Genomic DNA, 24,430 nt, shown 5'->3' on the forward strand with positions numbered 1-24,430 from the left:
ACGTGCCAAGGAGCCCTGACTCAGCCCGGGGCTGAATGCTGCTGGGGGGCGAATCGGGATCCACTTTTGCAGCAGCGGGCATGGGAAGCGTGATGGAGGGAGATCACGGGTGCTCTCTGAACAGCCACGGACCCACAGAACAACCAGGGGGAGATGCGGGAGAGGAGCTTGCGGTGCTGCTGCACTTTCGCCTTTCTCAGCATGGGGGGAGGAAAGCTCTGATCACCTTTTGCTTATTAAACTGAGCCAAAGCACTGACTGTTTTGAGCTGGGAGAGCCTCAGAGGCTTCCAGTCCAGCCTGCTGGCATCAAAGTTAGGGCAGGTTGTTGCACTGAAGTCTGTACGAGCGGCCAAATTGGAACAGGGGCTGGGGGCAAGGGGCCAAGGAGCCAGCCCCCACCCTGGTGCTGCTTTACCCCCCAGGGAGGTTTGTTTTCTGTGCCGTGCGTGCCACGGAGAAGCTAAGGATCACTGTGTCCTTTGGTGCCGGGGACAGACGCTGCTTGTCTTGTGTTTCCTTTGAGAAGAGCTTCCTCCACCCTTGGAGATGGACCCTGGGGGAGGGAGAAGATAAGGGAGCCCAGAACACAGCCCCATTGTGTGGCCCTGTTTTGCTCCCGGCAGCATCCCGGCCCTAAGGTGATGACGGTGAAGCCTCTGTGAGGTCTTTTGAGCAGGGCAGGATAACACCGGTGGGGTGCAAGAGCAGTGGGCCCCCCACTTGCGCAACCTGCGGGAGCCCCAAAGGATGGGAGCAGCATCCCCCCATCAGAGACTCATGTCTCCCCCGCCATTCCCCATCTATTAACCCTCGCCCTGATGTCTGCAGGAGCAGAGACCACCCGGCGCTGGGGGCCGATGCCGAGGGGAGGCTTTGCCAGCCCAAGGGGGTGCCGGAGCCCTGTGTGGTGCTGGCGTTTTCCCTGAATCCCCCGACACTGTGGCTTGGAAATAAAGAGATGTTTGTTAGCCGGGCGCGCTGTGTTTTGCCGAGCAGAACAATAAAGAGAAAGACGCTCACAATGGGAAATTGTGCTTCCTCCTCCCTGTGCGTTCCTCGGGGAGGTGTTGGGGGGGGGGGGGGGGGAAGAAAAAAAAAAAAAAGAGAAGAAAGCGGGAAGAGACAGCGACAGGGCAGGGAGCGAGGGCACGGCCGGTGCTCGCCGCCCCTACGCGCCATGGGAGCGGGCGTCAAGGGACCGTGGGGCCGCGGGGCTGTGGGGACATTGCCCACCCCAGGACGGTGACAGGGCAGAGACCGGCTGGGAGCACCCGCTCGCCACCTCCCTGTGTCCTCTCTTCCCAGATTTGACCTTTCCAGAGCCTTCAGCCCCACCATGGGGTGGCTGTGACGGAGAGGCGACACAGTGGGCAGCGGGGCAGGACGTGCGCTGGAGGCGTTGGATGGGAACGGTGGCTTCCCAAAGGACACAGCTGGGGACGGTAAGAGGCACGGGGGTGCCGGGGAGGAGGGTTGGCGTGTTCTGTTGGCTCGATGTCCTGCGAGATGTCCCCTTTGCACAGTAAATGGGGGTGAGCCCCCAACAGAGCAGGGCCACCCATTGGCCCCGTGGCATCCCTGACAGCAAGCACTGCAGACGTGTCCTCCGGTCCCCACCAAAGCCGGGATACGTCCCGCTGTACGTCCCTGACCCCTGCCCTCCCCCCCAGGCACCGTCCTGCCCCCAGCTCTAAGGATGCACCGGCTTCTCCTGCTCAGTTCCCTCTGGCTCTTGGTGGCACCCCCAGCATCAAGCATCTTTCAGCGGCCGACGGGGAGCCCAGGTAGGGAGCAGGGCCCAGGGGGAGAGCAGGGTGCTGCTGTTTGGGGTGGGTGCTGGAGGAGGGAGGTGATTCTGGGGAGGGGGGTCCAGCCAGGGTAGGGGCTGAGCTGTGCATCCTGGCAATTACAGGAGGGGGGAAAACAAGCCAGGATGGATGATGGAAACCAGGCTGGAGGCACCTATGAGGGTTGAGGGGTGGTGGGGCTGCAGCAATGCTCCGCAGTAAGCTGACGCTGAGGCTGCCCACGTGTGCCGCAGCCCCCTCCCACCTGCAATACCTGCTGGAGCCCCTCCACACCACGGTGCACACGCAGCGGGGTGCCACGGCCACCCTGCCCTGTGTCCTGCGCGCCCTGCCCCGCAACTACCGGGTGAAGTGGAGCAAGGTGGAACCAGCCAACTACCGGGAGAACATCATCATCATCACCAACGGGCTGTACCACAAGAACTACGGGCCACTGAGCCCACGGGTGCACCTGCGGCACAGCCACCGCTACGACGCCTCTCTCACCATCACTGATGTAACTCTGGAGGACGAGGGACGCTACCGCTGCCAGCTCGTCAACGGGCTGGAGGATGAGAGCATCTCACTCACACTGCACCTCGAAGGTGAGGCTGGGCTCCCTTCTGCCATATGCCCTGGGGATTTGGGGGAGAGCAGAAAGGGGACCCTGGGCTGGACTGGGGGTCCATGGCTGGGTACCTCTACCTGTCGTGCCCCCTGTTGCAATGCCCCGTACCCCAGCTTTATCTTCAGCACTAAATCCCCGGGGATGATAAGTCAAAGCCTCCTCGGGGAGAGCATCTCCTTCACCTTCCATCCCTGTCCTCGTGTCCCCAGGCATCGTCTTCCCCTACCAGCCCAGCAACGGGCGCTACAAATTCAACTACCACGAAGCCAAGCGAGCCTGTGAGCAGCAGGACTCCCGCCTCGCCACCTACCAGCAGCTCTACAAAGGTGAAGCATCAAAAACAACAAAAAAAATACCAACCCTCATCCGCACCAGAACTCTCCTTGTTGGGCACAGGAGTGGGGAGGAGGGAGGTGCCGGTGCTGAGCCACCTCTCGCCCTGCAGCCTGGACAGAGGGTCTGGACTGGTGCAACGCCGGCTGGATCCTCGATGGGACTGTCCACTACCCCATCATCAACTCACGGGAGCCATGCGGTGGCCGCCTCCTCCTGCCGGGTGTCCGGACCTATGGGGCCAGGGACAAGCAGAAGGACCGATTCGATGCTTTCTGCTTCACCTCTGCTCTTCAAGGTAGTGCTGGGGTCCCCTGTCCCTCCCACTGTGGCACTGAGCCCCGATACCCACCTGGATTTGCATCCAGGCTTGTCCCCAGGAGGTCATCTGTGGTGGCCGCTCACCTGCCGTGTCCCCATCCATCCCCAGGCCAGGTCTACTTCATCCGGGGTCACCTAAACTTCAAGGAGGCTGGGCAAGCGTGCCGCAACCATGGGGCTGCCATCGCCAAAGTGGGGCAGCTCTACTCCGCCTGGAAGTTTTCCCAGCTGGATCGCTGTGATGGGGGGTGGCTGGCGGACGGCAGCGTGCGGTACCCCATCACCACCCCCCGTGAGCGCTGTGGGGGGCTGCCGGACCCCGGCGTCCGCAGCTTTGGCTTTCCCAGCAAGGAGCTGCGGACCTATGGTACCTACTGCTTCGTGGGGAAGTAGGAATGCTGGGCGGAGAGGTGGGCTGAGCAGAGGGGATGGTGGTGGTGGGATGCTGGCCCTCATCCCCCCGGTGGAGGGCTTGAGGGGGCTATGACAGGGGGGGTCTTCCTGGGATTTCAGGTCGTTCGGGCATCCTCCAATGGAGCAAGCGATAGAGCTGAGTTTGGATGCTTGGTCCATCCTCTGCTGCAGCTGCTCCCCATGCCCCAGCCTGCTCCGGGGCTCCTTGGGTGCTGGGGACTCGCTGGAGAAGCCAGACCCATTGCTGGGCCAGGAAGGGGGTCTAATCCAGCCCCCCAGCAGGCAGCACAGGCTTCCCACACCCCAACCCCGGTGCATCACTCACCCCATCCTCACTCCCCGCAGCCGCAAGGACTCTGGCTGGTGCAAGTGTGCTGGAGGGCCGGGCATTAACGAGCGTGACTAATGGAGTTTCGCCTTCTCAATTAATAAAGCTGCACGGCAAAGCCACGCTTTCACCTGGCCTCCGCCCCCCAGGGACCATCTGGCCCCTCAACGAGGGGAATTTGACAAAGACTTGCCATCTCAAGCAGGGGAGTAGCCAACCTGGCCCCCCCTGGCCACCCTGTCCCAGGGGTTATCAGTGTTCCTGGTGACGCACACCGGGGGTTTCTGAGTTTTGCTGCTTGACACAGCCAGGGAGAACTATAAAAAGCACCGAAGCTGGCACGGCACAGGGGGAAAACCAGCGTGGGGAGATGCCAGCATCCCCTGGCACCTGCGAGATGTCCCCCAATGTGCTGGCCAGGAGCAGCACCCCAGCCTGAGCCCTGAGCGATCCCAGTCCCACCAGGATGCAGGGGCACTTAGGGCTGTGCCGCCCCATTTCTGTGGTCCCTGGGGATGCTGCTGTGCCGGGGTGATCCGGCTCCATGGTGCTGGTGTGTGCTGCCATGGTCCCCAGTTTGGGGCTGTGCAGCCTACCCTTTCGCACCCCCGTGCCGGAGCTGCCCCAAATGACCAGGCCACCACTCTGCACCATCCGTTTACTGGTTTTAATACCCACAGAGAGGGGGGGTTGGGTGACACGGACCCACTCCAAGCCCACAGCAGCAGCTTCTGCCTTTGCTGGGAAGTGCAAAAGCTCCCCCACACCCCAGGGTGGGGTGCTGAGCTGCAGCACCGTTGGATGTCCCCATGTCACCTCCCCACCAGGGTGTCACAGGATGAGGATCCTTGGGCCAGAGGTGGGAGAAGGCAGCTGGGGGTGATGCTGTCACATCAATGCCATCACCGTGGTGTCGGCCCCCCGTCCCCCGTCCCCCCCCCCCGCCTTGATTTCGATTCTGTTGTGACTCCAGGAACAAAACAGCCCTTGTGCTACATTTCGGGTGGTTGTCGGTTCCTTTCCAGGGGATCTTTAGTTATTAGGATTTCTTTGTACAGATATAAAACAAACAAGGAGGCAGACACCATACAGTGAGGTTTCACGCCACGCTGGGGTCCACGCTGGAGTCCCAGTGCTGTCCCCATCCGCACCGGCTCCAGGACCCGGGGACGTGGTGGCTTCTGCCCAGGGGACTCGCTCAGTCATGGGGGTGCTGAACCAGGCCTGGAGGGGGGACACGAGAAGCCCCAGGTGAAGGGAAAGCCCTAAAGGCAGGTGAGGGGGAGCTGGGGGGAGCCCCGCGCTCACCAGGGCGGCAGGTTAGCTGGGGCAGTTCCCACGTCCCATCCTCCTGGCACCGGATGATGGGTGAGCGGCGCTGGACGAAGCCGCGGCGGCACTGGTACCGCGTGATGGAGCCGATCTCGTAGCGCTGCTTTGGTTTGCCGAAGGCGCGAGCGTTGGTGACAGAGGGGGGTGGCCCGCACTGCACTGGGGGGGGGGAGGGAAGAGGGCAAGGGGGTGTTGCAGCCAGCCGGGGGGGACACCCCCAAACTGAAGCAAACTACCCCCCTGATAAACCCTGAACAAGCTGAAGGTCCCCCCCACAGGACCCGTTTCCCCACTGCGGGGATGGTGGGGTACCCCCACTTTGAGATCATGGAGGGGTGTAGCCCCCCTGCCTGGGGCAGGGGGGCAGGGCTGAGGCGGGGGGGGGACACGGCTTACCCAGCCCCATTTTGCAGGTGTAGGAGAGGTGGTAGTTGCAGGGCACGTCGCTCCACTGGCCCCCGTCGTGCCACACGATGACCACGCAGTTCTCCCCGGAGAGAAAGTAGCTGTCGGGCTGCCCGTGGTGCCAGTTCTCGTAGAGCTGGGGGGACAGGTGGGATGGGGTGCACAGGGCACCCCAGCACACCCTTTAAGCCAGGCAGGGTGGGGGGGCACACCAGCATGCACCCATCCGCAGCCTCCTGGCCGTGACCCCCCCATCAGGAATGGGGTCCCACCTCCATGCCCCTTGGCATGGCCTTGGGACCCCAAACCCTGGGGTCTGGCTCAGCGCTGGCACCCCTAAGGATGCTCAGACCCATCCCGCCGGCATGTTCCCAGGCGATGGAGAAGGATGACGAGGTGTCTGACAGAGGGGGGATGTCTTCTCCTTGGGGGGGGCACACGAGGGCTGGCAGCCCGACTTACCAAAGGGCTCCCATCGGACCACTGGAAATCCCCCTCGATGGTCCGGTCGTTCAAGCCAATCCACTGGTACTCCCTGTACTGGTCTGGGGGGGCAGGGGAGTGTTGGGGGTGGGGGGCACAGCCAGGCCCCCCAACACTGCCTGTCAGGAGGGGGCTCAAGGCAAATGGAGGCTGAATTCGGGGAGGTTGGGGGTGAGTGCGGGGAGGTGGGGGTGTCCCCATCTGGGGGTGCAGGGAGGTTCTGGGGACCAGGGGTCACAGCGGGACCCCCCCACCCTGCACCCCCGGGGAGCGGCGGAACGGGGCTGGCCGGGAGAGGGCGGCAGAGCCCTGTGTCCCCACAGCCCTGCCTGTCCCTGCCTGTCCCTGCCTGCCCCTGCCTGTCCCTGCAGGTCCCTGCCTGTCCCTGCCTGCCCCTGCCTGTCCCTGCCTGTCCCTGCAGGTCCCTGCCTGTTCCTACCGGCCCCTGCCTGCCCCTGCCTGTCCCTGCAGGTCCCTGGCTGTTCCTACTTGGCCCTGCCTGCCCCTGCCTGTCCCTGCAGGTCCCTGACTGTTCCTACTTGGCCCTGCCTGCCCCTGCAGGTCCCTACCTGTTCCTACCTGTTCCTGCCTGCCCCTGCCTGCCCCTGCCTGGCCCTGCAGGTCCCTACCTGTTCCTGCCTTCCCCTGCCTGTTCCTGCAGGTCCCTGACTGTTCCTACTTGGCCCTGCCTGGCCCTGCCAGTTCCTGCCTGACCCTGCAGGTCCCTGACTGTTCCTGCCTGGTCCTGCCGGTTCCTGCCTGGCCCTGCAGGTGTCTGCCTGTCCCTGCCTGTTCCTGCCTGACCCTGCCTGTCTGTCACCCTCACATCCCTCCAAGCCTCTTCGCTCTCTGCCCGGTCCCCACCGCCGTTGTCCCCTGCTCTGCCTCACTCTGCATTCCCCCCCCCCCCCCCCCGCCCCTCCGCCCACATCTGCTTTCAGGCAGGTTGTGGCTTTGACTTCAAATTTATTTGCACGTGTCCAGCCCTCTGCCAGGTCTGTCCACCCATCATGGATCTATCTGTCTGCTCCCATGTCTATCCATGTATCCATCTGCCTGCTCCTACATCTATCTGTGTAGCTATCCACCTGCTCCCGTGTCTATCCATGCATCTATCCATCTTCTTCTGTGTCTATCCATGTACCTACCCACCTTCTCCCATGTCTGTGTATCTATCTACCTGCTCCCATGTCTATCCATGTATCTACCTGCCATGTGTCCATCCACATGTCCATCCATCCATCCTCAGTATCTACCTGCCATGTGTCCATCTACATGTCCATCCATCCATCCTCCCTCAGCCCAGCGATCCTGCTCTCTGTCACGTTTCCCCTACCTCTCACTAGCCAAGTGGCCAGTGGGCATCTAACCACGCTTTGGTCAGCCCATCGTATCTATTTCCTTGATTCTTTGCTTTCTTTGCCTTCCCTCGACTGTGCCTGCCTCCACCTCAGCACAGCGGGGCAGGGCTCAGAGTTTAAAACTCAAAGCCCAGCTCCGAGGGATGCTGAGGGTCCCCTGGGCAGAGGGCTGGGGGTTGGGGAGGGGGGATGCAGCAATGTCACTTACCGTTGATGAAGTCCTGCTCTTCGGGTGTCAGGATGGTGGCCAGGTGTCCCCCATAATGCCTGCACTGGCCCTCCGCATCCTCCCAGCTCCTCCGGGTGGAGAAGTGCTTGTAGCAGGCTCCCTGGAAGCTGTCCCAGCCGGGGCTGCACTTCTCCAGCGCTGAGCCACAGCGGGGAGTGAGGAGGGAGAGAGGAGAGGGTCAAGGGGAGGGAGCCCAGCTCACCAGCCCAACCCCAAAACCTCATTTCCCCACATTTATGTCTCCTGGGCCGAGGCTGCAGCAGGGGCTCGGCAGGGGCCGCGGTGGGACTTGGGGACTCACGTCTTTCGCAGCTGCTGCCTCCGTAGCCGGGCAGGCACAGGCAGGCGAGGCGGGCGCCGTCCTCCGTGCAGGTCCCTCCGTTCAGGCAGGGGTTGGGGATGCAGCCACCTGCAAGGCACACGCAGCCTTCCTCACCACGGAGCTGGGGACATCGTTAGTGCCCAGCATCGTTAAAACCTCCTCTCTGTGCTGAGGAGCCCCATAGCGATCAGGTCGCTGATCTGACCACTGAAGGCACCAAGTCTGGGGCAGGAGAAGGACTCGGTGGGGCACACGGTGATGTGGCCAGAGCCGTCCCGTCTGCCCTTGGTCTATGGGATGCGCACAGCTCCACCGCCCTGGCCCAGAGCTGGCGAGACCTGGGGCTTTGGCCTCCCCCCAGGGCACGGGGACATGAACTGGATGCTCTTGCCCTCTGCATCAGTGGGCTCGCTGCCGTGCCAGCCCCTGGCCTGCTCCTGCCACCCGGAGACGGCTCCTGCTGTCCCCTGGCACGATGAAGCAAATGTGTTTTAGGAGGGGAACGTGCAAAGGACAAACCCTTCAGCACATCCCGGCCGCACGTCCTCAGCCTGGCAGCAAGGTGAGCCTTGCGCCTGTCCCTCTCTTGTCACCTTCAGCCTGGCCAGGGCTGATAACTCAGCCGGCGCCGTCCCCAACCCGCACATCTCCATCAGCCCGTTACGGTCATTAAGGTGCCCGGAGCACATCGTGTGCTCCCAGCCCTGGCTCAAGAGTGTGATTAAGGGCTGCCGCCAGCGCTGGCAGAGTGGAGATGGAAAGTCCTTGACACCCTCCAGCCTAATGATGCCCCATTTCATGGTCCTTGGCTTGGTGGGGCTGTGCCAAGGACAACGCTGCCATCCTCACCCATCCCCGTGCACCACCACCTCCCTGGCGGGGCACTCGGGACATCCAGCTCACCCCCAGCAGACCGAGGCATGGAGCGGGATGAGCTATTTAGGGCTCTCCCACCACACAAACGGCACGTTCTGAGCATCGCTCCTGGCCAGGGCAAAGGCAGCCGCCCCGTGATCCGGCCACCCGCCACGGAGCATCCTCGGCGCCACGGCACTGCCAGGCCAAGGGGAGCAGAGACCCCGTGCAGTCCCCTCGGTGCAGGGAGCTGGGAGGGCAGATAGGGCAAGGGCTTGGCTGCTGTAAGAGGCACCGGAGCCGGGAGCATCCCAGCGTGGGCGCTGGGGGGTGGGTGACACTCGCTTGTGGCGGTTTGTGCACCCACAGCCCGCCTGTCTCAGTCCCCATGTGGGGGGAGCAGGGCTGGGCCGGGGGGGGGGTGCTGCACTCCCTGGGGGGCCACAGCAATTTCGGGGCACTTGGCCATCAAGGACTGCATGAGGCGGCTGCTTTTGGCGGGGTTCTGAACCCCATGACCCATGGGTGCCCCCCACAGCTCCGGGGGGTAGGAAGCCTCCCCCCCCTCCCTGGCTCACACCACTCAGCCCTTGTCCCTCCACCTGGGGCAGCACGGGGGGAGCCATCCCCGGAGGGGCCACATGGAGGATGCAAAGCAGCCGCATCCCACCCACCCCCTTGACACAGGGTCCCAGCCACCCCGCTCCCGGGGGACACGACGCAGGTTTGGGGGGACCGGGGGATTAGTTCGTCAGTGGGGGAGGCACGTGGGCGGGCAGCGAGGCAGCAGGCGCAAGGACGAAGGGAAGAGCTAGCCGAGATGCTTGTTCTAGAAAGCTTTTAATTCCCTTTATTAGTATCACTGTTAGTCAGAGTAGGGTTTGGGGCCTTCTTTAGATTTTCTTTTTTGTTGGTGGTTTTTTTTTTGTTTTTTTGTTTTTTGTTTTTTCATGGAAACAGTCATTAAAACACTTCACAGAAGTAGAAGAGATTTAAGTGCATGCGGAGCTCGGACCAATTTGTTTGACAAATATGTGCTTCTCCGGACCTGTAACCTTCCCTTACCCAGCTGAGGAGGATGGAGAGAGAGAGGAGAGACAGACGGACGGACGGACGGACAGAGGGAAGCGCAGCGTGAAGGAAAGGTCTTGGCTTTCTCTAGTGCCACAGAGCAGCCAGGAGGGCTGCCCCGAGGGCAAGGGTGGCACGGCGGGGACCCCCGGCCGAGCGGCTGCCCGCCCCGACACTGGCCCGCTCGGTGGGGAGGGCAGGCAGGGGAGCGGCCGTGCTGGGGGCTGGGTCCCCCGATGGGGTCCCAGCCAGGGTCACCCCGGAACCGCTGGTACGGGGAGAGGTGAGGCCATCCCTGCGGGTCCCACCTGGTTCTCCGGGAACGGCTGCAAGGAAACCCTCCACGGTTGCAACGGAGGGAGCGGGTTGCCCTTCCTCCGCTTCCTCCTCCTCCTCCTCCTCTTCTGACGATGCAGTGGGCATCACGCTGTCAGTACCGGGGGGTCGTGGCACAGCATCCTCGCCTCCCGTGGCCGGCACGCTGCTGCTGCCAGGCACCTCCTCGTGCCACGGTGTGACCGCTGTTGCCTCTGCCACGGGGACAGTGCTCCCGTCCCCCGGGGCCGCAGGCGAGGGGAGCCACAGGGCCCCCGACTGCTCCTCTCCCTCCTCCTGTGGCTGCGAGGGGGCAGGGGGCAGTGGGGACACCCCAAGACTTTCGACCACATCTCCCGAGAGCTCAGCATCCTCAGCGGTGGGGGTGCTCACCCCACCGGACTCGTGGCCATTGCGGGGGATCCCACCAGGCTCTTGGCTATCTGTCGAGGTGGCAGAAGTGGCACTGATCGGCAACATCACCCGGTGCCCAGGTGCCCCGGGGCTGGCAGTGTGGGCTGGGCGCCCCACAGCATCCTGGGGCCGGTCGGGGTGACGCGTGGGGTCAGTGGGCTTGGGCGGCTGGGAAGACCCTTCGGAAGGTTCTGCATCACCTGCTGTGGCCCCCGATGGGGACGGGGCACTGGTGGGTCCCTCTGCACCCGCCTGGGGGGACATGGAGGGTGTCTGTGTGCCAGCAGCTCCATCCGGCTCCGTGGGCTGGCTGGGGTCTTGCCCTCTGCCGGGGGTCTCCGCCGATGTGCTGCCAGGGTCCCTGCCCAGCGCTGCTCCCTGTTCCTCCTCTGCAAAGGGCAAGGCAGAAAGGCGGTGAGACACCGGCACCGGGGAGCCAGCCAGACCGCGGGGCACCGGCACCGGCATCGCCCGCCAGCGCTGCAGATCCTGCCCACGGTGGGCAGAGCTGGGGGCAGGGTGGCGACGCCAGCGCAAAGATGCCCAGGGAGACAAAAATGACCCCGAGCCTGCGTGACATTGTCCCCGCTGAATCGGCACGGCAGACTGAGCTCTGGCTCGGCCACTGCCAAGCCCAGCCCTGGCACAGGCTTCCCTGTGGCAGGGCCCACACTCAGCCCCTCGCTGCCGCATCTGGCCTCCTCTCCCTGCGGCCACCATCTCCCTGCTCCGGCTCTTTACACGGCTAAACCACGGTCCGGCGCTGACCCTGCATGCTGGACCCCGGCCGAGGGAGGGACAGGCAGATGTCCCCACGCCAGGGACTTGTGCACAACCCTACACCAAGACACCGGTGCCCTGGCCATGGGTGCTCCGGGACGGGGATGGCTGGGGTGACCCGAGCACCCATGGGTGCCTCTGACCTCTCCTTGCCATCCTGGCACCTCCATCCCTGCTGCTCTTCTCTGCACCCCGAACCCTGGCACTGGCTGCTTGGCTTGTCCCCAGCTGTCCCTGCCACCACAGGGGCTGGGCTCCCCAGTTTTGCAGCACAGCTAAGCGGGACGCCTGGCTGGGGGACGGCCGGGGCCGTGGGGAAGGGGGACGCAGTGGGTGACCTGAGGACACGGAGGTATCTAGCGGGGGGTGCTGGGCCCCTGGCCCTGGTGCGTCTTCGGGGGACGGGCTCGGCTTTTCCAGCTCAGGGTCCTTAAAGAAAGGGACGGCGTATATAGCCCCTCGCGACTCAATCTCCACTTGCGCTTTGGGCAGCTGCAGCTCCTCCAGCTTTTCTGCCACTGTAACAATCTCCTGGAGGCCCTCGGGCTCTCGGGCTCCGTATTTTCCTGCAGCCTCAGGGAAAGAGTTTGTCCCTTCTGTGGGCAGAAAGAAAGTGGGATATTACCGCCCTGGCCTGGCCCCGTGGCAGGCAGAGATGCCCTTGCCCCGGCGTGGGGCTGGAGCCCTGGGGACAGCCTGGCACCCGGGCGGGGACCCAGCTCTCCTCGACCTCTTCTTTCCCCTCTAGCAGGGTCAGCACAGGGCAGGATCGGGCCCTCCCCAGGCACTGCGGGCTGTGGGGCTTGGCAGCAGGCAGCAGGGTCAGACCCTGAGCCCTGTTTCCCCAAGGCGATGCTGATTTACACCACTTGCGCTGGCCCCAGCGCCGTGCTCCAGTCCAGCTCCCCCCACAGCTGCTCCAGTCCAGCTCCCCCCACAGCTGCCGGGCCAAGGCTGGTGGCTTCGGCAGGTGGCCAGGCAGCGCCGAATTTTACACTCGCAGCATTTTCTGCTCATCCCTGCCCTTCCCGACAGCAGCTCTCCCCTCTTCTCCTCCTCCCCCTCCAGCAAACCCTAAACCTCAATGCACGCTGGCACCCCCACCCTGGGGGGTCCTTCTCCACACCCCCATCCCCATCTCAGGGAGTACAGACGTGCGTGGGGAGTTAGTAGGTTACAGGGGTGGCGGCTTCATGGGACGGGTCCATCCTGCCTAACCCATGGGTTTCCCTGCCAAGAGGTGGGGAAACTGAGGCACAGAGATGCGTGGCATCCAGTCGATCCAGGGGAGAGCCTCCCCACCCCACCAGCCCCCGAGGGGATGCACAGAGATATGGGACCAGGGGATGCACAGAGATGTGGGACCAGGAAGGAGGAACAGAGGAGCTGCTCTTCCTCCCTCCCTGCCCGTTATCCCTGCCTCTCTCCATCCTTGCTCATCACCTCCTGGCTTATCGCTCACGGCCACCAGCGCGCAGGGCACCCCGGCAGCTCAGCGCCGTTGCCCGCGGGTCTCGGGTCCTTGTCACCGCTGGGACATATTGCCCACCAGCAGCCTCGCAGGGACCCAGCAATGCCTCCCTGGCCAGCATGAACCATCCCAGAGCCATGCCCACGCAGCTCACATAGACCAACAGTGCCACGCAAGACATCCCTGTTCTGTCGCGATAGAGCAGTGTGCAGTACTGAGGACATGCAGGGCATCCCTATTCTGTCGCGATATATCAGCATGCACTATTGAGACCATGCAGAGCATCTCTCCTCTGTCACAATCTATCGGCATGCAATATCAGGACCATGCAGGTTATCACTCCCCTGTCACGATATAGTGGCACGCAACATGAAGACCATGCAAAGCATCCCTAACCTGTTATAGCAGGCTGATGTGCACGACTGAAACAAATCACCCCTGCTCTATCGCAATATCACGGTGCATGGCATGGAGAGCACGCGGGGATCCCGATGCGATCCCAAGCCTGCAGGACCTCCCAGCTCTGCTGCACCCCACGTGCAGCGCATGGGTGGGCTGGAGCTGGCACCCTGCACCCACCGGGCACCCAGACCCCTGCCCGGAGGCTTCCCGAAACCTCACGCTGGTCCCTGCCTGGGAGTACCCATGGGGCTGGGGGTGCCCCTCTTTACCTCGGAAACAGTATGCATCGTATCTGCTCTGGGCATCGGGGAATCCCGTCTGGTTGCGGAAGAGGAAGATGGTTTTGACGCCCGGCAAAGCCCCACCGCAGCGTTCCCGGGGGGTGACGATGGGGTAGCGGACGCTGCCATCGGCCAGCCAGCCGGGGCTGCAGGCGTCCAGCCCCGCACTCCAAGCGGCGTAGAGCTGCCCCGTGCTCGCCAGCTCCGTGCCCAGTGCCCGGCAGCGCGCCGCCGCCTCCTCCAGCGTGAATTTGTCTGGGGCTGTCTCCAAAAAGATCTCCCCTGCGAAGAGAGGAAGGAGACAGGCGTCAGAGCTGGGGAGGGGGGCATGGGCTCAGGGAGCCCCCTCGCCTCCTCCACTCTCTGCACGACCCCAGGAGCTGGCTTGGAGTTGGAGACCTCCAGCGTGGTCCTCACAAGGAGAACTGGGGGCTGGAGGGCCCTACCTGCATCCCTGCCTGCCTCCGGTCTCCTGGCACATGCACACAACAACAGCAGCGTGGGCATGGCTGCAGCCCCCGTGCCACACTGGGTACCTGCCCTCGCTGACAGAGCTGAGACTTTAAAGCATCCATGAAAAGGACTGTAGAGGAGCAACTCGGTGCCCTGCACAGCGCAATCCACATACTGGATATTTCTAAAGGGACCTACAAGCCCAGCAGACCCTGTGGTGGCGTTTCATGCTGAGAAGGGATGGAGACCGCTATCCCAAGGCACGCTGCGTGCCAGCCCCCATCACTGCACTGGTGTCCCCATCCCAGCGCCTCTCGCCCCACGCACCGACTGCACCGCATCCCTGCCTGGCATCACCCCAACCAATCCCACAGCAGCCGTTGGAGGGGGACCCCCATCGGGGCCCGAAGGAGGGACCAGCCACCCCGCACACAGCCAGCCAGGCAGGATGCAGGACATGCAGCACCCCAGTGCATGCAAAACGCAGTGTCGGCTTGCCCGAACCCCAAAACACCACGCAGCGCAGTACCCACGGCACACTGCCAGCCTGGCTGAGCACCCTCCAGCCCTGAGGCCACAGATGGGCACTGGCTGGTGGGCAGGACAATCCCGCATCCCGCAAAACCAAACGAGAGACGCTTTGGGAAGCAGCGCGGCAAGCCCCTGCGCTTGCATGCATCAAAGTGCCCAAAGTTTTGCAGAGCTCAGAGGTTCTGGAGCCAACGCCTGCAGCTCAGAGCAGCTTTTGCACTTGGGTTTTACAGAGGGTTATGGGGGCGAGTTAGAGCAGCCACCGAAGCGGGGGAGGGCACACAGGGCTGGCAGCACCGCAGGTACCTGGGAGGTCCTCGGCGTAGCAGTACACATCGTACATGTCCTCTGGGTCCACCACCCCGTAATTCCTCACCCCGGGGAAGCCATTCATATCTCCATAACAGGCCTCACGGGGTGTGTGGATGGGGTACCTGGGGCAGGAAAGCAGAGGGGAGGGCTGGTGACTCGCGGGAGGATGGAAAGGGAGGCAACGGGCACGATGCCCACACAGTGGTGGTGCCCACCTGACGGTCTGGTCAGCGATCCAGCCAGCATCACACTGCTCGTAGCCGCCGAGGTAGGCAGCGTACAGCTGCTCGGGGGTGGCAATGTGGGCGCCGATCCTGGCACAAGCTTCCTGCGCCTCGGCGAAGGTGTAAGCGTAGCGCATGGAGCCCTCCCGGTAGTGAAACACCACCCCTGTGGGGAGGGACATGGGCGTGGGCGAGGGGCTTTGCGGCAGCCCCCACCCACAAGGGTGCACCTGCACCCGGGTGCACCATTGCAGCAGCCCCCCAACCACACACGTGCATCCGCATCTGCGTGCACCATTGCAGCAACCTCCCACTGCATGGGTGCATCTGCACCCGGGTGCACCACTGCAGCAGCCCCCACTGCATGGGTGCATCTGCACTCAGGTGCACCATTGCAGCAGCGCCCCACCCACACAGGTGCATCTGCACCCAGGTGCACCTTTGCAGCAGCCCCCCACTGCATGGGTGCATCTGCACTCAGGTGCACCACTGCAGCAGGGGCCGTGTGTGTTGTCCCCCCTGCATGGGCGCAGATGCACCTTTGCAGCAGCCCCCCACCCAGACGCGTGTATCTGCACCTGGGTGAACCATTGCAGCAGCACAGCCCCCACTGCACCCAGGTACACCTTTACAGCAACCTCCCACTGCATGGGTGCATCTGCATCCAGGTGTAGGAGGGAGTTGCTGAGCCAGCAGAGGACACCTGGGTGCCCCCCGCCCCGATTCCCACCGCTCCCCACCTTGAGGTACCTTTGACTTTGACGTCAAGGATGTCGTGGCCGTCCTCGATGCCATGCTGCACGTCGCAGCGGTAGATCCCCGAGTCATTGGGCCGCAGCTCGGTGAGCAGCAGGGAGGCGTTGGTGTAGCGCTGGTGGAAGATGGGCAGGGAGGCACGGAGGCGATAGTCCTCGCTCACCTTCACCCTGTCCCCCCGAGCTACCAAGATCTCCACCTCCCTGCCCTCAGAGATGAAGGTCCACTTGACCCGGGGGGTTCCCAGGACTGCGCGGCGGCCGGCAGTGCCAGGGGTGGGCTGGGGGCCGAGGTAGGTGATGAGGCAGGGGATGGTGATGTCGCCTGCCAGCACGGCGTCCAAAACTGGGTGGCGTGGGATGGAGACCTGCAGCGCTTTGAGGTCCTCTGGGTGAGAGAAGAGAGGAACCATGAGCAGGACCAGCATGGGGTGTTCATCCCCGCCCCCCACCCCGGGACCCCTGCCGCAGCGCACCCACAGGGCAGGGAGCAGTGCATGATGCCGTGATGATGCCGCGTTACCTGTGCCATCTCCAGGGCCAAACACCTCCGAGACCACCGTGGGGATAAACACCCAGAGCAGCAGCAGCGGGAGGGCTGCGGCCATCCTCTGCCCTGCAAAGGGAGGAAGAAAAGCCACCAGCTGTGCTTCAGATCCAAAGACTCATCAAAAACCTGAGTTTTGTCCCTTTGCTGCATGAGGAGGAGGGGTCCAGGAGAGACCCCAGCCCACGCGTGTGGGGATGGGGTGGCGGGGCACAGAGGGAGAGCCTGGCACCAGCACGGCCACAGAGTAACCTGGACTTTGGATGGTGGAAAGGAGAGGGAAGAGAAGAAAATGTGCCCTGCTTAACAGGCGGAAGGAGACATCATGACCAACCAGGACCATTGGCTGGGCGCCACTGGGTCCCATCCAGCCCCACCAGTCTTCCCAGGGAGGTGGGTCCTCTGGAGACAGCAGATCCCAGCCTGGCCCTGACAGCGCAGAAAGTCTGAGCCCAGAGCCTGGCCCTGGCCAGCAGGGAGGCGATGCCAGACCGGGGGCTGCGCGATCACCGTCAAAAACCTCCGCAAGATTGTGTTGGGTTTTTTTAATAGCTGGTGTTCAGCAGGGAAGAAGCAGCGAACAGGCTGGGGAGGCGAGCGTGCAAGCAGGGCGTGCGTGTGCGCGCTCGTGCTCCTGCATGCGTGTTGCAGCCTGCACACGTGCAGGCGTGCACATGCGTGTGCGTGAGCTCATGCACGTGCGGGGGGACAGGGACGGGGTGTGTAGAGGGGGTTGAGGTCAGCGAGCTGCCGGGGGGATGGCTGAGGGCACACAAAGCATGGGGCAGAGGGGGGAGGGAAGGAGCAGGAGGGGTTCTCTTTGCCATTCAGCTCACGCCAGAGGTTCCCTGCGCGCAGGCTGGGAAAACTGGGACCAAGCAAAGCAGCCATTATGTCCCCGGCCTCTCCCAAGGCTGCCTGGCACAAAGGGCTCTCGCCAGCGGGCTGGGGACCGGCGCTGAAAGGAGAGCCCAGTGGCTAGTACTGCTGTCCCCAGCCCTCCGTGGGGAGCGGCACAAGGGGCTGCTGGGGACACTGGGCATGTCCTGGAGGGGGTCCAGCTGCCCACGGCCTCCTGCAGACATCTGGACAGGAGGCTGATGCTGGGGATGAGGGGAGATGCCCCTGCATGGTGCAGGGGAGCACAGCCCCCATGGTACCCCCTCTGCAGAGGTTCCTCAGGGGTCTGGAGGGTTTCCCCAGCCCCCCTGTACCGGGGATGCACCATAAGGTTCCCCGGGCCGGGAGCGCAGCAAGTCGGCAACTCGGAGCAGCTTTTGAATTTATGAGCTCTTTGTGCTGCATTGATTTCGGCAGCCACAGAAGCGGATTTGGCACCTTCACAGCACTCCCTGGGCCAGGTTGCTGGCTGCCAGGGCCAGCCAGCCTGATGGGAGGCTGTCCCCATCGCCTGCCTCCCTCTGCGAACGGTCCTCCCTGAGCTTGCCCATGGGACCAATGCACCAGGGCAAGGCTGTGAATACAGCCCCCAGCCCTTGCACCCACGGCCCCTGGCCCCATGAATGTACAGCCCCAAGCACCACAGGCATGCAACCCCTGCCCCCACGCACCAGGGACCTATGTCCCCTAGCACCATGCACCATGCATGCACAGCCCCTAGCACCATGCACCATGGGTGTACAGCCCCTAGCACCATGCACCATGCATGCACGGCCCCTGGCACCATGCACCATGCATGCACAGCCCATGGCACCATGCACCATGCATGCACGGCCCCTGGCACCATGCATTATGCACACACAGCCCCTGGCACCCAGCACCATGGGCATACAGCCCCGAGCTCCATGCACCATGAATGTACAGCCCCTGACACCAAGCACCATGCATGCACAGCCCCTAGCACCAAGCACGATGGGCATACGGCTCCTAGCACCATGCATGCATGGCCCCTAGCTCCATGCACCATGCATGCAGAGCCCCTGGCACCAAGCACCATGGGCGTACAGCCCCTAGCTCCATGCACCATGCATGCATGGCCCCTAGCACCATGCACCATGCATGCACAGCCCCTAGCACCAAGCACGATGGGCATACGGCTCCTAGCACCATGCATGCATGGCCCCTAGCACCATGCACCATGCATGCACAGCCCCTAGCACCAAGCACCATGGGCGTACAGCCCCTAGCTCCATGCACCATGCATGCATGGCCCCTAGCACCATGCATGCAGAGCCCCTGGCACCAAGCACCATGGGCGTACAGCCCCTAGCTCCATGCATCCACAGATGTACAGCCCCTAGCACCACCACCATCATGTGGCCATAGACCATCATGTGCCCACCATGGACCACCCCTTTCCCAGCAGCTCAGCAGGGGCAGCCAAAGCCCCATCTCCCAGGTCACGGCCAGTGGTGCCAGAGCCAAGCCAGGGCTTTTCTCCGCATGGGCCAGATCATTTGAATTCAGCCCCACAGCTCTGGAGCGAGGCACAAAACCCTCCCGCTCGGTTGCCCATGGCCAGGGTCCAGCGCGGGGGGGTGGCTGCCGTCCCCCCGGGCGGCCAAGCGCGGAAGACTTTTGTCGCGGGTGCCTTTTCTTACCGTTCCCAAGGCACCGCAGTGGTGTGAGCAGCAGCCATGAAGCCCCAGGGAGGCAATTCTAGTGCTAAAACTCGGCAGGAATGGGCCAAACTGGGGTGAGCAGGTGTCTGCCCCCATCCCATGCCTATCCCTGGCACCGGGAATGGGATGCAGAGAGAGTTAAATCCAGTTTCACCCTGCCCGTGGGCGATGCCCTGAGATCCTGGAGTCCTGTGATGGCAGGAGACTCTTGGACCATGTTTGGAGTTGGAATTTTGGTTGGTTTTTTGTTTTTTTTTTCCTGGAAAAGTTTTCAGCCCACACCCTGTGAAGGAAAAGCTGGGAGCAGGACTAGAGAAAGGCAGACAAAAAGGTCAGCGGGGGGGATGGCAGCAGCTCACGGGGCTCCATTATCTCCGAGACCTCGGAGCTCTGGAGCTGCTGGGGACGGACCAAGGCGCAGGCACACGGGCGAGCGGTGCGGCCATCTAACCTCCATTTCCATGGGAAACTAGGTGGAAAATGGAGCTGAAGTCTATTTTGGGACAGGAGTCATCTTCTGTTCTCCCCTGAGCTCAGCCCCGCTTTCCGAGGCAGCTCCTTGAACACGGGGCCGAGGTGATTTGGGGCTGCAGCACCTGGTCCAGGGTGAAAGGCAGGAGATGCTGCAAGGGGATGGCCGAGGGTCGGATCCCTTCCATTTCTGGCGAGGGGCTTTCTCCTCCCCAGCCCCCTCATCCCCTCCACGTGATGGTTGCTCATCCCGGCTCACAAGGTGCCCTGCCAGCCCGCAGCGAGCCGGAGGGGGGGCAGGCAGTGGAGCGGTGGCTTTCCAGGGATGCTCAGCTGCAGAATGAGTCAGCAGCCACAGGCAGCGCCTGGCCCAGCTCCAGGCATGAGCAGGCAGCCCCATCCCCACTGGCAAAGGCCTTCGGACACCCCACCGCCACCCCCGGGATGTACCGACATCCCCATCTGTGCCCTCACCATCCCACACGTGGCTGCTGCCACATCGGTTCTCCTCTCTTGCTGCAAACTGGGGTCTGGGAGCCAGCCCCTCCCCTGGATGTCCGTGGGGTGCAGCTGTGCTCAGAGGGGTCCCCAGAGCGGGACGGTGCCGGGGGACACGCCAGCTCCCCTGGGAGCAGTTGATGCAGTGGGAAGCAGCCGGCAGCCTCTTGGCAGCAGCCGCTGGCAGAGCTTAAAAGGCCGGAAGCAGGTGGGGGGAACGGGGGGGTCCCTCCGGCTGCTGGAGCCACTCAGCCCCCCATCCCAGCAGGGAGAAAGGGGTTCCTTGTTGCAGGGCTGGGATGTGGAGACGTGCACCCCCTCCCCGCAGCAGTGGGGCCGGGGGAGCCCAGGGAGGGTGCCTGGGGCGATACAGCCCCCCACGAAGAAGTGAGGGTGGGGGCAGACCCTGGAGGAACCCCCAGGGACATGTGAGCACATGTTGGGCAAGCATGTTGCACACCCACATGAAGGTTTGCCCACCCATCCCTGCCTTTCCCGGCTCTGGGGCTCTGGTGGGGAAACTGAGGCATGAGGTGGGGACAGGAGAAATGGGGGGTGGAGCATGGGGGGGGTCCCCAGACCACCAGCAGCACTACCGCTCATGTGGGACCCACTAAGCCGGGACTCCACAGCCCCTCTGCACGCTCACCAGTGGACTCGCAGTTCCTCCCTCCCAGCACAGGATCACCCAGTCTCCCAGTTTCCCCAGTCTAAACCCATTCCCTGAAAAGCAGCCCTCAAGCATCCTGATCCCCCTCACGCTGCCGTGCGTGCACCCAGCAGCTGGAAAAGGCTCCAGGCTGGGGCAAAGGGAGTTTTTTCCCACCCCTCCGGCAGCTGAAAGGAAGAGCAACAGGTCCTGGGTTGGACTGAGATGGGAAAAGTCAGCGGGATGGGAGAGGAGGTGGCTTTGGACAAAAACGGTCCCCGGAGAGGATGCTCAAGGGCAGCCCCTTCATCCCGGGGACAAAATGCTCCGGCTTCGGGAGGGGGACTGCAGCAAACTACCCCAGCCCGGGGCACCCCACGGGGGCTCTGGGGTTCACACGGGGGCTGCTGGGCAAGGAAAAGCCGTGAAAATCCTGTAAGATGTTTCTATTTTCCCCCAGCCCCCCCTGTCCCCTGCAGCGGGACACTGGCAGAGCTGGGGGATGGAGCCAAGAGCCGGGGGAGGATGGGGAGATGCAGCGGAGCCCTGCAGCCACCCCAAACTGGGACAGGGCAGCTTTATCCCTGAAAACGTCCCCATGGAATGGGAGCAGGCAGGAGAGGGGGGAGCCGGACCCCTGCGCCTCTGTGCAAGCCTCTGCCCAGCCCTGTGCCTCAGTTTCCCTTTCCACTCCTAACCTGACTGCAACCTCCTTGGGACAAGGACCCAGCCGGAGGCTCTGCAGGATGGATGGGGAGGGCTCCCCCGTGGTGGGACACCCCAGCCCCATGCTGGACCTCCGACCCCTCTGGCAGCTGTCCCCAAATGAGGTTTCCGTGGGAGCAGCTGCTCAAACAACCCCCAAAATCCCCCTTATCCCCAGCACCTTTGAGCCCAACTGCCAGCCGGGCAGCGGGACGGGCTGGGCTCCAAGCTGCAGTACCAGGCAGCAGCAAAGTCCTTTTTTCATCCAACTTAGCAAGAACCCCCCCCACACTTCAGCCCCCACTCTGCCTCCAGCGCTGCAGAGTCAGCACCGCTACAAGCTGATCCGCTAAAAAAAAAAAAAAAAAAAAAAAACCACCTAAAAACTTGCAGCGTGATGCTGTCCTCCCGGCAGGGTCGGTGACAAGGACAAACCTCCCCGTAGCAGGACCAGGGGGACCACCAGTTTTAAGCATCCACCGCTGCAGGGCAGGAGGATGCCCTGTGCCCCCCGTGCCTGTATCCCATGGGAAAAAGCTCTGGGCATCCCCATGCCGGCTCAGCTCTCCTCTTACTTTCCACCGGTGCGGAGGTGAAATGGGATATCGAGATGAAGAACGCAGTACGGCAGCATCTGCCGCCCGGCTGGACCACGCGTCGCCCCGTGGTTGACCATCGGCCAAACCCAACGCGTTCCCCGCATCCCACCTTGCTCCCTGCGTGGCGGCAGCCCCGCGGCGGCCCTTCTCCTGGGCGGTGGGGGGAAGAGCAGCGTGGAGGGGGGGTCCCCACGACCCCCGGCTGGGGTTGAGCTGCGGGTTCTGCGGGGCAGTGCAGGCAGCGGTCGGCAGCAGGTTGGCAGGAGGGCTGGGGACGAGCTCCACCAGGCATAAGTGCAGGCACCAAGAAAAGAGGAGTCTTCTGTGTGTGTCCGTGTCCTCGTCTCTATTTTTTTTTTCTTCCTTCCCCTTTCCCTCCTCCTTTTATATTTATTCCTTCCCCTAATTAAGAAAAAAAAAAAATTATTACCGTGTTGGCAGCCGCTTCGTCCCTCCCCTTCCCTCCCTCCTGGCAGCTGGCAAACCCAGCACGAGATGCCGAGCGGAGGATGCTCAACCCAGGCACGTTATTTAACCCGATGCAGCAGAAGTGGAGGAGCAGCTGGCACTGGCTCCCCTAGACCCAGCCAGAGAAAGGGGTCCCCTCACCATGACCCCTACCCCCCCAGCATTTGAACGCCCTTTGGATGCTTATTTCTAATATTTGGCAGCTTCAGCTGGATGGGGAGGGGGCCACGGGCGGGGGGTCCCAGTAGCCAGCGGAGGCTTTGTCATGCAAAATCCCCTTTGCCAGCAAGGCCATGGGTCCCCACGTGGGTAGAGGCACCGTCCGGGGACTGGAGGGACCCTGGGGCTTCGCCAACCCCAAAAGGGTGGTGGGAGCAGCCAGACCCAACCTCGCGGCACAGCACCCACAGCCAAGCTCGGTCCTGCGGAGAGCACGTGCCGTGCCTCAGTTTACCCACCTTGCATCCGTGTCACGGAGGGACCAAGATAATTAATGCATCTCTAGGCTTGGTGGCTTGCAGCTTGCTCCTGGAGAGATCGGTCAGGACCTGGGTGCCCTGGGCACCCAGTGGGGTGCAGCCTGCAGCTGGGGACCCTCATTTGCAGACCCAAGCGCCTCGGGAGAAGGGCAGCACCCATGAGCCAGCATCGCGGGGTGGGGGTGTCGGTGTTTAACCAGATCTCCCTCAAACTTTCTCTGGCACGGAGCATCCTCTGCCCCGGGGGGGCCAGCACGGAGCCTGCCAGATAATTGCTGGGGTGAGTTTGCAGAAAGCCGCAGCTCCTGAGCAGAATTAATCATTCGTCGCCCTGGGAAATAATTACGGGCAGCGGAGATGGTCTTGTTAGCAGTGCAGTCCAGCGGGCGATGCACGCCGCAACGCTCTTCAGCCGCATCGTGGCCATGGGGCTGGGCTGGACACCATGATGGGCAGGGGTGAAACCCACCGGCTGCCCCCCCATACCCAACCCATGAGGTCACATCCTGCACCCGGCGCTTTTGCGGCAAAAGGCTGAGGGCTGGGGGAAACGCAGAGTGCCTGCTCAGCAAGGAGCATCCCCCAGCCTAATTGGGAACAAATGTTTGCAGCCTGGCCGGGGTTTCCTTGCTGGCTCAGAGTAAATCTTCCAGGGCTGCTGCTCTCCCTGCCCCTTCCCAGGGCAGCTCCTCGTCCCTCCTGGCCGGCAGCATCGGTGGGGCAAAGCCCTCGGGACATCCAGCTCCTGGAAGGAGCAAGAGAGGAGCAAGGCGGCAGCAGGGCACAACCCCTATTAGACATCAGAGAAACCCCTTCCCTGCCTGCAGCCCCAGAGATGCCAGGGGCCACCCAGCCCTTCCCATTGCCCCAGGCCCAGCTCCAGCAGCTGAGGGCATGGGAAGGGGTCTGGCCCCATGGGGACCCCAACCAGCAGCTGCAGCCCCTGGCCCCAGGCAGTCCCCAGCTGTGTCCAGGCTGGAAGGGCCACAATGCCCAGCTGTGCTTCCTCCTCCTCCTCCTCCCTCCTCCAGCCCTGCTTGAAGTCACGTAGCAGTGCCTGCCACGCACCCAGTGCCAAGCTCGCTGGCACCCTGCTGGGCCCCCACCCTGGGGCAGCACGCACCACCAGGGGCTGGGGGGCTGTGGCACCCTCAAACCTGCTGCCCCCTCAGTCCTCTGCTGCTGCCAAACAGCCACCCCTGAGCACTCCGTGGGGATGGGGGGGACACACAGATGTCCCCATCCTGGGGGATCCTGACCCCAAGCATCCCCAAGGGACGTGGATGTCCCCACCCCAGGGGATTCTCACCCCAAGCATCCCCCAGGGACATGGATGTCCCCACCCCAGGGTGTCTGACCCCAAGCATCCCCCAGGGACATGGATGTCCCCACCTTGGGTGGCTCCTGTCCCTCAGCATCCCCCAGGGACATTGCTGTCCCCACTCCAGGGTATTCTGACCCTGAGCATCCCTCAGGGACACAGATGTCCCTACGCCAAGTGACTCCCAACCCAGAGCATCCCACAGAAGGAAGGGATACACAGATGCCCTCACCCTGGCGTGCCCCCCCAGCCCTGCCCCCAGCCTCCTGAGTCCTCCCCGGACTGCGGGGTCCCACCGTCCC

The 24,430-nt window shown here is 63.3% G+C and overlaps 2 protein-coding genes across 3 annotated transcripts; one reads left to right on the forward strand and one right to left on the reverse strand.

Annotated features, from left to right (window-relative positions):
* The first annotated feature begins 1,134 nt into the window (after positions 1-1,134).
* Positions 1,135-4,729, forward strand: HAPLN2 (hyaluronan and proteoglycan link protein 2). Its single transcript, XM_005434807.3, has 6 exons — positions 1,135-1,444; positions 1,673-1,786; positions 2,044-2,394; positions 2,627-2,743; positions 2,863-3,048; positions 3,181-4,729. Exons 2-6 carry the CDS (start codon positions 1,699-1,701, stop codon positions 3,462-3,464), a joined length of 1,026 nt encoding a protein of 341 aa, XP_005434864.2. The 5' UTR covers positions 1,135-1,444; positions 1,673-1,698; the 3' UTR covers positions 3,465-4,729.
* A 35-nt stretch (positions 4,730-4,764) lies between these two features.
* On the reverse strand, positions 4,765-22,199 carry BCAN (brevican). Of its 2 annotated transcripts, XM_055697285.1 has the most exons (15): positions 21,970-22,199; positions 16,333-16,425; positions 15,805-16,197; positions 15,046-15,220; positions 14,825-14,952; positions 13,523-13,816; positions 11,719-11,976; positions 10,801-10,989; positions 10,180-10,629; positions 7,925-8,032; positions 7,603-7,761; positions 6,013-6,095; positions 5,542-5,686; positions 5,122-5,304; positions 4,765-5,037 (listed from the first exon to the last, which is right to left on the reverse strand). In XM_055697285.1, the coding sequence occupies exons 2-15, from the start codon at positions 16,415-16,417 to the stop codon at positions 5,012-5,014; spliced, it is 2,676 nt and encodes an 891-aa protein (XP_055553260.1). In that variant the 5' UTR covers positions 16,418-16,425; positions 21,970-22,199; the 3' UTR covers positions 4,765-5,011. The 2 variants fall into 2 exon arrangements, with proteins under 2 accessions (XP_055553260.1, XP_055553259.1); XM_055697284.1 differs by having other exon boundaries at positions 10,180-10,989.
* Positions 22,200-24,430: the final 2,231 nt, after the last annotated feature.

Source organism: Falco cherrug, chromosome 19 (genome assembly GCF_023634085.1).
Source record: "Falco cherrug isolate bFalChe1 chromosome 19, bFalChe1.pri, whole genome shotgun sequence".
Classification (NCBI taxonomy): domain Eukaryota; kingdom Metazoa; phylum Chordata; class Aves; order Falconiformes; family Falconidae; genus Falco; species Falco cherrug.

Bases quoted from the DNA above. Each gene is read 5' to 3' on its own strand.
- HAPLN2 (XM_005434807.3), top strand. From the start codon at position 1,699: ATGCACCGGCTTCTCCTGCTCAGTTCCCTCTGGCTCTTGGTGGCACCC. The intron at 2,395-2,626 runs GTGAGGCTGGGC...TCGTGTCCCCAG, and splicing joins ACTCACACTGCACCTCGAAG to GCATCGTCTTCCCCTACCAG. The intron at 3,049-3,180 runs GTAGTGCTGGGG...ATCCATCCCCAG, and splicing joins CTTCACCTCTGCTCTTCAAG to GCCAGGTCTACTTCATCCGG.
- BCAN (XM_055697284.1), bottom strand. From the start codon at position 16,417: ATGGCCGCAGCCCTCCCGCTGCTGCTGCTCTGGGTGTTTATCCCCACG. The intron at 11,977-13,522 runs GTAAAGAGGGGC...TTCTGCCCACAG, and splicing joins CGATGCATACTGTTTCCGAG to AAGGGACAAACTCTTTCCCT. The intron at 6,096-7,602 runs GTAAGTGACATT...CTGCCCCCCCAG, and splicing joins AGAGCAGGACTTCATCAACG to ACCAGTACAGGGAGTACCAG.